Consider the following 13,322-nt stretch of genomic DNA (forward strand, 5'->3'; position numbering starts at 1 on the left):
AGACTGGACATTCTTAAGATAAAAGACGCGAACACTGATTAGCTTTTCCAAAAGGTTGCGTCGAAAATATTTTGCAGAGATCTATTTTATTAAAAGGTCACGGAAGTTGTGATAGCTCTAACTTCGTGTGTCCTTACCTTCAGCCAAGCTTGGTCTTCCTCATTCAGAAGGGAATGAGCTTCTCGTATTAACAGTCTGAAAATAATAGGATAAAGAATTCTCTGACATAGGCAAAGATGAATTCTTAACTGAACACTATAAAGCTTCAGACGGGCCTCGTAAAGGTTTTTAAAATAGAACTTAAGAGCTCTACAGGACATAATACTCTTTCTAGTTCATTTCCAACCATATCGATAAGTTTGGAATAACGAACGATATTGGTCAAGGCCGAGAAGGCAGCTCGTGTTTGGCTAGAAAACCAAGATGTAGAACATGTAGCCGTTTCGGATGAAAATCCGATGTTCTTGCTGAAGGCATGAATCTCACTGACTCTTTTAGCTGGTAAAGCATATCAGGAAAAGAGTCTTAAAGGTGAGATCTTTCAGGGAGGCTGATTGAAGTGGTTCGAACCTGTCTAACATAAGGAATCTTAGAACCACGTCTAAATTCCAACCAGGTGTAACCAAACGACGCTCCTTCGTGGTCTCAAAAGACTTAAGGAGGTCCTGTAGATCTTTATTGTTAAAAAGATCTAAGCCTCTGTGACGGAAGACTGATGCCAACATGCTTCTGTAACCCTTGAAAGTGGGAGCTGAAAGAGATCGCTCTTTTCTCAGATATAAGAGGAAGTCAGCTATTTGAGTTACAGAGGTACTGGTCGAGGATACGGATACTGACTTGCACCAGTTTAGGAAGATTCCCCACTTCGATTGGTAGACTCTAAGGGTGGATGTTCTCCTTGCTCTAACAATCGCTCTGGTTGCCTCCTTCGAAAAACCTCTAGTTCTCGAGAGTCTTTCGATACTCTGAAGGCAGTGAGACGAAGAGCGTGGAGGCCTTGGAGTACCTTCTTACGCGTGGCAGACGTAGCAGGTCCACCCTTAGGGGAAGAGTTCTGGGAACGTCTACTAGCCATCGAAGTACCTCGGTAAGTTATTCTCTCGCGGGCCAGAGGGAAGCAACTAGAGTCAACTTTGTCCCAACGTGAGAGGCGAACTTCTGCAGTACCTTGTTGACAATCTAGAACGGAGGGAATGCATATAGATCTAGATGAGACTAATCTAGTAGAAAGGCATCTAAAAGAACCACTGCTGGGTCCGGGAAAGGTGAGCAAAGTATTGAGAGCCTCTTGGACATCGAGGTTGCGAAGAGATCTATGGTTGGCTGGCCCCAGGTGACCCAAAGTCTCTTGCATACATCTCTGTGGAGGGTCCAATATGTTGGAATTATTGTCCCTTCCTACTGAGACAAACTGCTAAGACATTCAAGTTGCCTTGGAAGAAATTTGTTACTAGTGAAAAGTCTAGACCTGTTGAACAGGAGAGGAGGTCACTAGCGAACTCGCACCATGTCAGAGAGTAGGTCTCTCCTTGCTAGGAGATGAACATCAAAGCAGGGAGTTGTCCGTGTTGACCTCCATTACTTTGTCTTGAAGGAGAGACCTGAAGCTTTTCCAGGTCAGACGTACTGCCAGAAGCTTCTTGCAGTTAAAATGCATTGTCCTTTAACGCGAGTTCCATAATCCCGAGCATTCCCTACCGCCTAAGGTCGCACCCCAGCCTACGTCCGATGCGTCTGAGAAGAGAACGTGGTTGGGAGTCTGAACAGTCAGGGGAAGACCCTATAAAAGGTTGATAAAGTCCTTTCCTCAGGTTAGACCAGACTTATCTTCCGGAAACCGGGATCGAGACCGCTTCTAGCGTCTTGTCCTTTTCCAGTGAAGAGCTAGATGAAACCGAAGAGGATGGAGGTGTAGTCTTCCAAGTGACACCAATTGCACCACGGATGAGTGTCCTAACCAGACTCATCCACAGCCTGACAGGGCCGTATTCCTTCTTCAGCATCTTCTGGATGGATAGCAGGGCTGGGGATTGATCTTCTTGTTCAGCCATGGCCTCATCAGAGGGTTCCTCATCCGAAACTGATGAGGAAACGGCAACGGAGTGGGCAACGTCTGACTCGCTGAATCCGGTCGCACTGGTGGATGCGTGACGGAGCCGGACACAAGATCATGGTACTGCTGCACAGTCTGTGAACTGTCAACCATGGGGAAGCGAGGAAGTACAGCGACAACCCGAAACTGTCTAGACTGTCTGGGTAGTACAGACAACCCCTTATCGGGTTGCTGAGGTTGCCGCACTGCGTCACAACAAGTCACCTCTGCTGGTTGTTGAACGTCTTCCCAGTGACACACTGAACATCCACAACCACCTCCGAGAGTAGCATAACATCAACGTGCGACTGGCAACCCACACTGGGTCGCACCGGTGGAGGAACCATCTCAACTGGCGGACGTGAGTAGGATACCTCAGCGTCAACAGGGCGTACAACCAACCGGTAGGAAGGTCGTTGGCAAGAAGGGTCTTCTCCGTAAAAAATCCTCTATCAAGGACTAAGCTTGGACTGCATGTCTTGCAACAAAGCCCAAGGTCTATGGGAGTAGGTGTGGCAACAGACGGGGTTAGCGACTGAAGCGGAACCATTTACCCTCCCTGGAAGCATGTTATGCTTAAATAAAAGTCCATAGGAGGCTAAGCAGCTTAAGGCTCCTCTCCAAATGACAGAGTCCTCAAGGGAATATCAGAAGGAGGGAGAACAGCACTTTCGCATCTACAGGAACCATATCCGAGAAAAGCTAGGTTCTCTCAGTGAGGGTTTCACTGGTGCAAAAGCAGCAGACCAGAAGGCAACGTTATGAAACTGCTTGACAGTCTGTGAACTGTCAAAAACTGAACTGTCAACCACAACAGGAGCGTGAGGACATACAGCACTGGTGTATAAGTAGCAGACCAGAAGGCAACGTCATGTAACTGTTTGACAGTCTGTGAGTTGGCAACAACCAAAGTTGTGTGGGGAAGCCTCAACTCCTGACTGACTAGTTTGCTGCGGGCGAGTGGCGGTAACCACAGTGTGTTGCGGAGGCTGACACACCGTGTCAAAACACAGCAGCTTGTGGTAGCTCACGCACGGCAACGGAGTGCTCTGTGTGTGGGAGTCATCATACATCTGGCAGGGTTGACTGTGCATGGGTGGAGGAGCTCTCACAACAAGAGTGTGAGAGCAGGAAGCCATGCCGGGCGCACAACCGTGGGAGGTGTAGGCCCACGGGTGCATCGTCAACCTTCTCCGCAGTCGGAGTGTGGGAGCTGGCAACAACAAAAGCAGAGTGCTGGTGCGTGGGAGGGGCTGCGGTGGGTTGAGGAGCATGCGGTATGGTATGCGGAGCATGCTGTAAGGTATGCGGCTCATGCTGCATGGTATGCGGAGCATGCTGTAAGGTATGCAGAGCATGCTGCATGGGCTGCGGAGAATGCCGCATAGTGCTGGAACCCGGCAGCTCTACAGAACCTTCCCACTGCTGATGCGGTAGCTCACGCATGTTAGCAGATGGTGCAGCAAGAACATGCGTCTGGCAGGGTGGACTGCGCATCGGTGGAGGAGCTCTCACAGGTGGAGTGTGGGAGCAGGCAGCCGCAGTATCTGCTGAGCGCACAACCTCGGCGAGTTGTAGGTTAACAGGTGCATTGTCAACCTTCCAGCACGATACTCCTGCATGAAGGAGCAAGCTGAGACTGTATAGTCTGCATGGACCACTAGGGTCTATGAAAGACAACAACAAACGGAGCTACTGTCCGTTGTGACTGAGGGTCTAAAACAGCTGGTGCGGCAACAGACGGAGTTACTGCCTGTTGCGGTACCACCTTGCCTCTCTTGGGAGGTGTGCAGTTGTCGTACTGCAACGAGTCCGAACTGACCCAGTGGCTACACCTAGGCCGTTGGACTTGCGCGGAAGGGACCGACTTGCACTTAAAAGCTGCAAGATTTGGTCCATGGTTTCTGCGAGAAACCTCTTCCGCAGACGAGGAATAAATGGGCTCTCTCGTCTTTGTGTGGGTGGGGTGATCACGTCGGCAACGTGTGTAGATACACCCGAAACCACGGAGGGAAACGTTTGTTCGTCGATCAAGACCTGTGGAACCCATAAGTCCTTCGACATTACTTCTCCCCTGGGCTTGGGAGCTTGTAAGAGGTATCGGACAAGGTGAACAACTGGCACGAACAAACGAACCCTCGAACGCAACACTGTAACACTTTGCGCATATCACTTTATCACTTTTGATTTTCTGTTTGCACTTATTTCACTGAACTCGAAACTTTAAGTGGTTTGTACCTGAAACACGCAATCCTATCCTTCATTAAAAGGTAGTAATTGCGAAAACAGTTTTACAATGTAACAGAAAAACATAATGAAAGATAAAGAATTCCGTGGCTGGAAAAGAGACTAAACACTAGATCAAATAAACTACGTTTAAAATCTCTCACCGCATAAAGCCTGGGAACAAGAATAAAACTCTAGAAACGTTTTACCTTCTTCCCCTATAGCGACTAGGGAGAAGAGTAAAAAAAAAAAAACGAGAACAACGTTACCCGCTTGAACGAAACGTTTATCCTCCTCTCTCTCCCTCCGTCTCTATCTCTCTCTCTCTCTCTCTCTTGACTTAGAACCTGAGAGATGAGCCCAATTATATATCGTTAAAACATATTATTTGTTAAAGGAAAAAAACTGAAAGGTTTCCCAAATAAAAAGTTCCTTTATTAGAATTAAAACCATTTAAGCTAAGAAAGAATGAACGAAACGCTAGAATCGGTTTACTCTTACTGCAACGTGAAACCGTGAAATACTCTCTCTCTATCGTAACGATAGAGCGCAAGTTGAACGTTCTGAACGTCAACAACTGCGGAGACTAAACTAAACGTTAGTTCAACTTTGAAAACAGTACGAGACTATCAAAGAAATTCTTTCAAAAACATTAAAATTAAAATAGCATAAATTCTTAACAGGAAAAACGATATGACGGGCTCAATGTTAATTAACTTCGGTTCCAAGTAACGACCGCCTACTATTAGGAAAGGTCGCATATAAACAAACATAAAAATTAATTTTTATAAGTTTATAATAAATGGAAAGTTAATCGAAGAGGCCTATTTAAGCAAAATTACCAAAAACCTAAACACACTTCCGTCTAAGGGAAGGGTGGGTCATTAAAAGTGAAAGAGAGTCTATACTCTCTTCGACACCAACACTTCCGTCTAAGGGAAGGGTCGGCCATTTAAAAGTGAAAGAGAGTCCATACTCTCTTCGTCACCATAATAAAATCTATCCAAAACGAGTTCAAGTTTTGAAATGAAGATAAAACCCCTGCATAGCGAAAGCTCAAAACTGGAATAGTGTACTTCACCAAAAAGTTGTGAAAACAAATCCAGTTAGGGACGGCGTATTAGTAGGTCTTGCCGGTGGCACGACAGAGGAAAAATTGAGTTCTTGTTGACAAGAAGTACTTGAGTACCTACTCACAGATGGCGCTGTTGTGTACACCCCCACCTGTATAGCGATCGCTGGCGTATCCCGACCGTAGATTTCTGTCGGGCAACAGAGTTGACAGCTACATGATCATCGGGTAAGATTAATATTGAAAATGATATTTTCATAATAAAATAAATTTTTGAACATATTTACCCGGTGGTTATATAAATATAGCTTTAGTCTCTGATGTCCCGGCAGAAATTCAAAACTCGCGGTAATCGCAGATTGAGTAGCCAGGTGTAGCACCAGCGCCCTCTGTTGCGAGGTACTTAGAAGCATTCCATGATTAATCAGATTTTCCATGCCCCTAGGCTGTCTCTCTAGAGGGGAGGAGGGAGGGAATCAAATTTATATAACCACCGGGTAAGTATGTTCAAATTTTATTTTATTATGAAAATATCATTTCTGGGGCGGCCTGTGACGGCCGGTACACTGAGCAAAACACTTATCAACTTAGCGGGCAAGTCCAAAACAGAAGGAAGTCCTAGAGGGCGATCGTGGTAGGTGTCGGTGGGGTAGTCCAACTGTGTTCTCTAGGGCCTGTCAGGGCCCTTCCCATTGATGAAGGGATTATCTAAATGGAAGACAGCCTGTGAATAGTGGTTTTCACACGCCCTTGTTAAAATACACGACACCCACAAGGTGATCGCGCGAGGGTTGTAACCTCTCCATTCCATGCTTTTATCTTTCTCTAGTATATTTGGAAGATTTATATTAGAAAAGTGTAAAGAAGGACCTTTCACCGGGCGTCACAGGCCTCTTCCCAGAAATAGATTTTTCCTTCGTCAAAATCCCTTTTTTAAACATAAGACTTACCCGGTGGTTATATAAATATAGCTGATTGACACCCTTGGTGGAGGGTCAGAGACAGCCAACATTGTTGGAATTTTACTTAATAGTTAATAAACCTTAAGGGTTCGTACCTGATAAGGAAGCTGACTTCAATGAATACTTTCATTATGTCCGCTTTCCTTATGAGATCCAGGGATCCACCCAGGGGGCTGAAGACCTCTAGGAGCTGTCAAACCGGTGTAAATACTTCTATGTTGAAAGGACCTCCTCCAATACCCTTGTTCCGGGTGCTCTCAAGGAACAAATTGACCACCTGACTAAAATCAATGATTGTGGAAGACTGTCGCAATCTCCACGAACAACCATAAAAATACAAAAGTTCCAATAGAAGAAAAGGGCATTAGGATTATGGGAACATAGTGGTGGATCCTTCCCCCACTACTGCACTCGCTGCTACGAATGGTCCCAGAGTGAAGCAGTCCTCATAAAGAGTCTGGAAACGTTTCAAAATAATGTGAAGTGAACACAGATTTACTCCTCCAAAAGGTTGTGTCCTTAATGCTTTGCAACGATCTATTCTGCTTGAAGGCCACTGAAGTTGTTACAGCTCTAACTTCATGCGTTTTTGCTTTTTAAAAACTTGAGGTCTGTCTCACTGCAATGTGCATAAGCCTCTCTTATTAAGAGCCTGATAAAGAATGAAAGTGCATTCTTCGACATCTGTAACAAGGACTTGTAGACCGAACACCAAAGAGCTTCCGAATTGCCTCGGAACTCTTCCGTACAGTCTAGATAGAACTTCAGGGCTCTTACTGGGCACAGGACTCTCTCCAACTCCTCGCCAAACACATCCGAAAGGTTCGGAATCTCAAAAGCCTTGGGCTAAGGTTGAGAAGGGCATTCGTTCTTGGCGAGAAAGCCTAACTGCAATGAGCAGACAGCTTTGTTATCTTGACAAAACCAACGTTTTAGCTAAAAGCATGAATCCCACTGACTCTTTGAGCTGTTGCCAGACTGACCAAATATAGAGTCTTTATCGTGAGGTCCTTAAACGAAGCTGAATGCAAGGGCTCAAACCTGTCACTCATAATGAACTTCAGCACAATATTCAAATTCCAAGCTGGTGAATCCTGGAGCTGTTGCTTTGATGTTTCAAACGATTTGAGAAGTTTCTGTAGGTCTTTAACATTAGAAAGGTCCAAGTTTTTGTGCCATGAATATGGTTGCTAACATACTCTTGTATCCTTTGATGGTAGAGGATGACAAAAATTGCGTTTCCTTTGAAGATATAACAGGAAGTCAGCAATCTGAGTTATAGAAGTACTGGACAAGGAAAGAGTTGACTCTGCACCACTCTCTAAAAACCTCATACTTGGATAGGTAAACCTTGATGGCAGAAGTCCTCCTTGCTCTTGCAATAGCTCTAGCTGCTTCCTTCGAAAAAACCTCTAGTTCTTGTGAGTTTTTCAATAATCTGAAGACAGTTAGATGAAGAGCTTGGAGATTTTGATGGTACCTTTCTAAGTGGGGTTGTTTGAGTAGATCTACTCTTAATGAAAGACTTCTTGGAGTGTCTACCATCCATTCCAGTACCTCTGTGAGCCACTCTCTGAGGGCCAAAAGAAGGCCACTAGAGTCAATCCGTCCTTTCGTGTGACACAAACTTTTGCATCACTTTGTAATGAATTTGAACGGTGGAAATGCGTACATGTCCATGTCACGAGCTGTTTGACACTCAACGTCGCGTTCTGCTTGATGCTTGACGTCTTGTCACGTTAGATGCTCGACGTCACGTCTTGCTGGACGCTCGACGTCACATCTTGCTGGACGCTCGACATCACGTCTTGCTGGATGCTCGACGTCACGTCCTGTAGAATGCTCGATGTCACATTAGCTGGACGCTCGACGTCACGTTCTGCTGGACGCTCGACGTCACGTTAGGTGGACGTTCGACGTCACTTCTGTCTGCTTGAGTCCTTGGGTTAAAGTGGCTAAAACACGACATTTAACGGGGGAGTTGTAAAGACGTTCGTCAACAAGAACCCCTCGAATAGTAGCCTTACGACGCTTGGCGTCCAGGTGTGAAGTTACCTGACGCTCAGGGTCCAGGCCTGTTACTCTCTTGTTGTTCGCCGGTTGATAAACCTGCATGAGCAAAGAGAAAGATTCTGTTGCATATCTTGCAGCATATTAAAAATAGGGTCAACCTGCTGTGGTACAAGAGACGTCACGTCTACCACAAGCTCTCTTTCTACACCGTTTAAAGAACACGCAGAGCGTCCAGAGGACGATAACAAGTCTGATGGTGGAGGACGAGCATGAACCGAGGTCATGTCAGGCTCAGACAGCTGTCCTGCAACTGGGTGAGTTGAACGTTTCTTGACAGTTGTCGACATCCTAAAAGGATGTTCGGTAGGAGAGATTTCTTCGGTAGAATGAAAAAATGCTCAGGACTGCTCCAAAGACTACAACCAGAAGCTTGTGGTGTCATGATAGGACGCTGATTGACCGTGTCCACCTTCCTCTTCAGAGGTCTGGAAGCTTGACGCCAGCCTCGTCTGGGCGCTGCGTCATCCGAAGATGACGAAAAAACTTTTACCTCACCTTTCCTATGATGAAGGTGAGCGTCCTGGGAAGCGTCAAAAGGTATGCTCGAGGAGGCGTCTGCTCGGGAGCTAAAGCCTCTCGTTTCCTTTTGTCGTTCGACATTCCTTCTCCCAGAAGAGGTCTATGATCGACATTCCTTGGAAGAGGTCTATGGTTAGAACATTCGACATTCCTTCTCCCAGGGTTTATAGAGCTTGGAAGAGGTCTATGGTTAGAAGAACGACAGGTCCTAGCAGACGCACCACCTATTTGAGGGGTGGTGCTTAGGCCGAAACAAAGAGCCCAAAACTGAAGTTCGGATGGATGAGGATGTGAAAGTAAGCATCCTGAAGGTCTAAAGAGACCATCCAGTGGACCTTTCCTACTGCTGTAAGGACTGATTTCGATGTCTCCACGGAGAACTTTGACTTCTGAACGAAGGCGTTGAGAGCAGTTACATCCAGGACCGGACAATAGCCTCCCTCTCCAAAAAGAGAGACAATTGATGTTGCATAGCCTGTCCCTTTGGCTCCTCTCTGTATTTGGTAGAGAGGTCTATCAGAGTAACTAATAAAGGAGGTTTCATTAGGAAAAAGATTTCGCATCCATCCTTTAGTAATAGCACGGATCAAAGGTCTGCTCCTCTCCTCTCCCATGCTCGCCAGAAGTAGTTAAGTCTGGCTCCTACCGTTGTCTGTGCGGTTTAGAGAAAAAGTATGCAGAAACTTTCTTACTGATTTAGACACCAAAACCTGTGTCTTTGACCAACTCTTGAGGGAGGGGAGAGGAAGAAAAAAATTGTGGTGCGTACCTCAATTCTGACTTCTGATTCAAAGTTATCCTGCCTCATTGCCTGCATTCCTTGAGACTCAGCGATCCACCCAGGGGGCTGTAAAAGTCTCTGTGGGGCTGCCACAAGGTCCTCGACTTTAACTTGGCTAGACCACCACCCTTGCTATCCAGGCATACCTGATAAGGAAGCTGGCTTCATAGGTTTTTATGCCTCATTTAACTGCATTCCTTGAGAGACTCAGCGATCCACCCAGGGGGCTGTAAAAGTCTCTGTGGGGCTCCCACAAGGTCCTCGACCTTAACGTAGCTAGACTTCCACCCTTGCTATCCTGGCATAACTGATAAGGAAACTGGCTTCATAGGTTTTTATGCCTCATTTAACTGCATTCCTTGAGAGACTCAGCGATCCACCCAGTGGGCTGTAAAAGTCTCTGTGGGGCTGACACAAGGTTCTCACCTTAACGTGGCTAGACCTCCACCCTTGTTATCCTGGAATACTTGGATTGCATCCAGTCTCCCATCATCCTCAAAGCTCTATTAGATGATCGAGACAGCACCATCTTAGTAAACAGAGACTCCTTCGACGCCTTCCTTAGTAAAAACTCTGAAGGCGGGACAAGGAGCAGTAGGCAAAAAAAAAAGTGGAAACTCTTCAGAAAAAACTCTCATGAGTTTCTTAAAGTCAACTAAAGGAAGAAGGATCTTGGGAACCTCTCCTAAGAGAATTCCTCTAAAAGAAAAATAGGAGAAAAGAGGTCGTCAATCCCTTCCTCCTACAAGTCTCTAACCGAGGTGACCTTAGATGTCAGGATGCCTGAAAACTTTAAATCAATCAATCAATCTCTAACCAAGGTAGAGATGTCTTGTTTCCTAGGAGTCAACTCCTTAAGGTCCAGAATTCTGGCCTCAAATGTCTTTTAGGGGTTTAATTCTCGCCCTCCAACAGACACCAAGAGTTAGTTCAAGCGGGCCTTGGTCTGAGAAAATAATATCTTTCCAGTTAATATTTATTTCTGTATCTTTTAATATAGCGCCTGGCGTAACTATATTTTAACGCCAGCCGCTCACAGTCATTACGATCGGAACTAAGACGTTCGCTATCTCGACATTTGGCCCAACTGGTGTAACCACGACATCCGAGTCTTGATGCTTGACGTCACGTCTAACTGCTTGACGCTCGGCGTCACGTCTAACTGCTTGATGCTCGGCGTCATGCTTGACACTCGACGTCAAGTCCAACTGCTGGACTCGACGCCATGCAACTGTGCGACGCTCGGCGTCACGTCTAACTGCCTGACACTCAACGTCAAGTCCAAATGCTGGACGCTAGACGTCATGCAACTGCTTGACGCTCTGTGTCACGTGACTCTTGGAACAATGCCGTTCACGATTTAGACGCTCGCGATCTAGACGCTCGGAGCTATGCTTGACACTTGGCATCACGTCCAACTGCTTGATGCTCGACGTCACGTAACTGCTTGACGCTCGGCGTCATGTCTAACTGCTTGACACTCGACGTCAAGTCCAACTGCTGGATGCTTGACGTCATGCAACTGCTTGACGCTCGGCGCCACGTGACTTTCGGAACAATGACGCTCACGATTAAAAACGCTAGCAATTCAGACGCTCGGAACTACTGTATGCCGTTCGCGTCTAGAACGTTCGCCCATCAAACAAAAGACACAAAGAAGTTGCACTCAGTTACAAACATCGTGTCAAACTCTTACAGCAGCGTTAGTAGCTTGCTGTCCAAAGCTCTGACGCTCGGCTTTAGATAACACTTTTACCTCGCCTTACCCACGGCGAGGGCGAGCGTTCTGGAAAGCGTCAACAGGAACGCTCGAGGGGACGCCTGCTCGAGCGCTAACGCCTCTCGTTTCCTTTCACCGATCGACATTCCTTCTCCCAAGGGTTGGGGAGCTTGGAAGAGGTCTAAGGCTAGGATAACGACAGGTTCGCGCAGACGCACAGTCCACTGACTGATTAAATTCACTGCACTAATTTAGCACTGAAAATTGCACTTTTTAATACTCTTTCACATAAGACCAAAGGAAAAACATGTAAGCCTTTTACCTTGTAAAAAGAAAGTACATAAAATGTAATATATTAATTAAACCTGCCCGCTGCGAGAGATATTAATCTTCCGCCAAGGGCTTGAATGAGAATTCAATAGGTAATTTGATTAATATTAGAAATCCCAATATCTAAAACAAAAATAAATAACGATGCAAAGTAATTTTTGATACTGCATCGATTGTGTGAGAACAACGTAGCGTAATTTTAACTGTACGCTATTTTTATTTGAACTCTGAAAATAGATCGATGATTCTCTAAATAAAGTATACTAATAGGACAAATATATTCTTAAAAATAATATATTCCTTTTACATTATAAGAACTTCAATACTTTGGTTTTCAAGTAGAATATTACTTTTCATAAATAACGATACAAAGAAATTTGTAATACTATATCGATTGACTGAGAACTGCGTAGCGTAACTTTAACTGTACGCTAGCTTATTTAAACTCTAAAAATAGATCGATGATTATCTAAATAAAGAACATTAATAGGACAAATATATTCTTAAAAATAATATATTCCTTTTAAATTATAAAAACTTAACTACATTTAGTTTGTAAGTAGAGTTTTACTTTCCATTCTCTGCATCGAAAAAGAAATGAAAAAGCAAGTCATACTACGTAGTAACTACGTAGATTACGTCATATGACTGTGACGTCATAGTGTTGGCGGAGTTCCTTCCGCCATTGTTTTCAAAAATAGGTTCGTTAGTTTTACAGTAGGTTGAAAAAACTTCTAATCCTACCTTTTAAGCTATGAACATAGCGATCAAATACCAAAGAAAATCAAAATAAGCGAATGCCAATAACCAATTTAGTAGTACATCACCAAGATAACTGACAAAATTCAGGTTAATAACGAGTGAATATCCAACGATGTTGCCGGCGTGAGCGGCAGAATAAATCTGAGGAATCATGGAATGCTTCTAAGTACCTCGCGACAGAGGGCGCTGGTGTTACACCTGGCTACTCAATCTGCGATTGCCGCGAGTTTTGAACTTCTGAGACTAAAGCTATATTTATATAACCACCGGGTAAGTCTTATGTTTAAAAAGTCCTATGGCTAGTTTCAGCTGTCACCAAAGTATATTTCCACTGTAAATCAAATCAAACAATGATATCAGTGGGACCCAAACTATTTTTTTTACAGAAGTTTTAAATAAAATGCAGTGAAATACTTACACTTTTTATTTCCCTTTTTCTAAGTGTTCTTGCTCTAGTGCCATATCTCAAAGCTCGGTGAACATACTTAATGGCAATGCTGTAACAATTTTGTTTCCGTCCAAAGAAATGCTGAAAAAAAAAGAAAAACAGTTAACCTCATGAGAAAAGATAAATTTCAGAAATAAAAGATAATTTTATATCATAGGATTAATACCACTTGCAGAATATGTACGGCAAGCAAATAAAAGTACAGTACATTAGTACAATATGATATTTTGATTATAAAATAAATTTTTGAATATACTTACCCGGTGAATATATAATAGCTGACGTCTCCGACGGCTCGACAGATTCCAAAAACTCGCGAGCGATCACCGTGAAGGTT

At 44.6% G+C, this 13,322-nt stretch overlaps 1 protein-coding gene across 1 annotated transcript in view; it reads right to left on the reverse strand.

The window, feature by feature from the left end:
* Positions 1–13,322, reverse strand: part of mRpL20 (mitochondrial ribosomal protein L20) — a 66,748-nt gene that overhangs the window by 18,625 nt on the left and 34,801 nt on the right. The window contains exon 3 of the mRNA XM_068354738.1: positions 12,956–13,066. Within this exon, the coding sequence (XP_068210839.1) occupies positions 12,956–13,066 (111 nt within the window). The remainder of the gene's footprint in view (positions 1–12,955; positions 13,067–13,322) is intronic.

Source organism: Palaemon carinicauda, chromosome 31 (assembly GCF_036898095.1).
Source record: "Palaemon carinicauda isolate YSFRI2023 chromosome 31, ASM3689809v2, whole genome shotgun sequence".
NCBI lineage: Eukaryota > Metazoa > Arthropoda > Malacostraca > Decapoda > Palaemonidae > Palaemon > Palaemon carinicauda.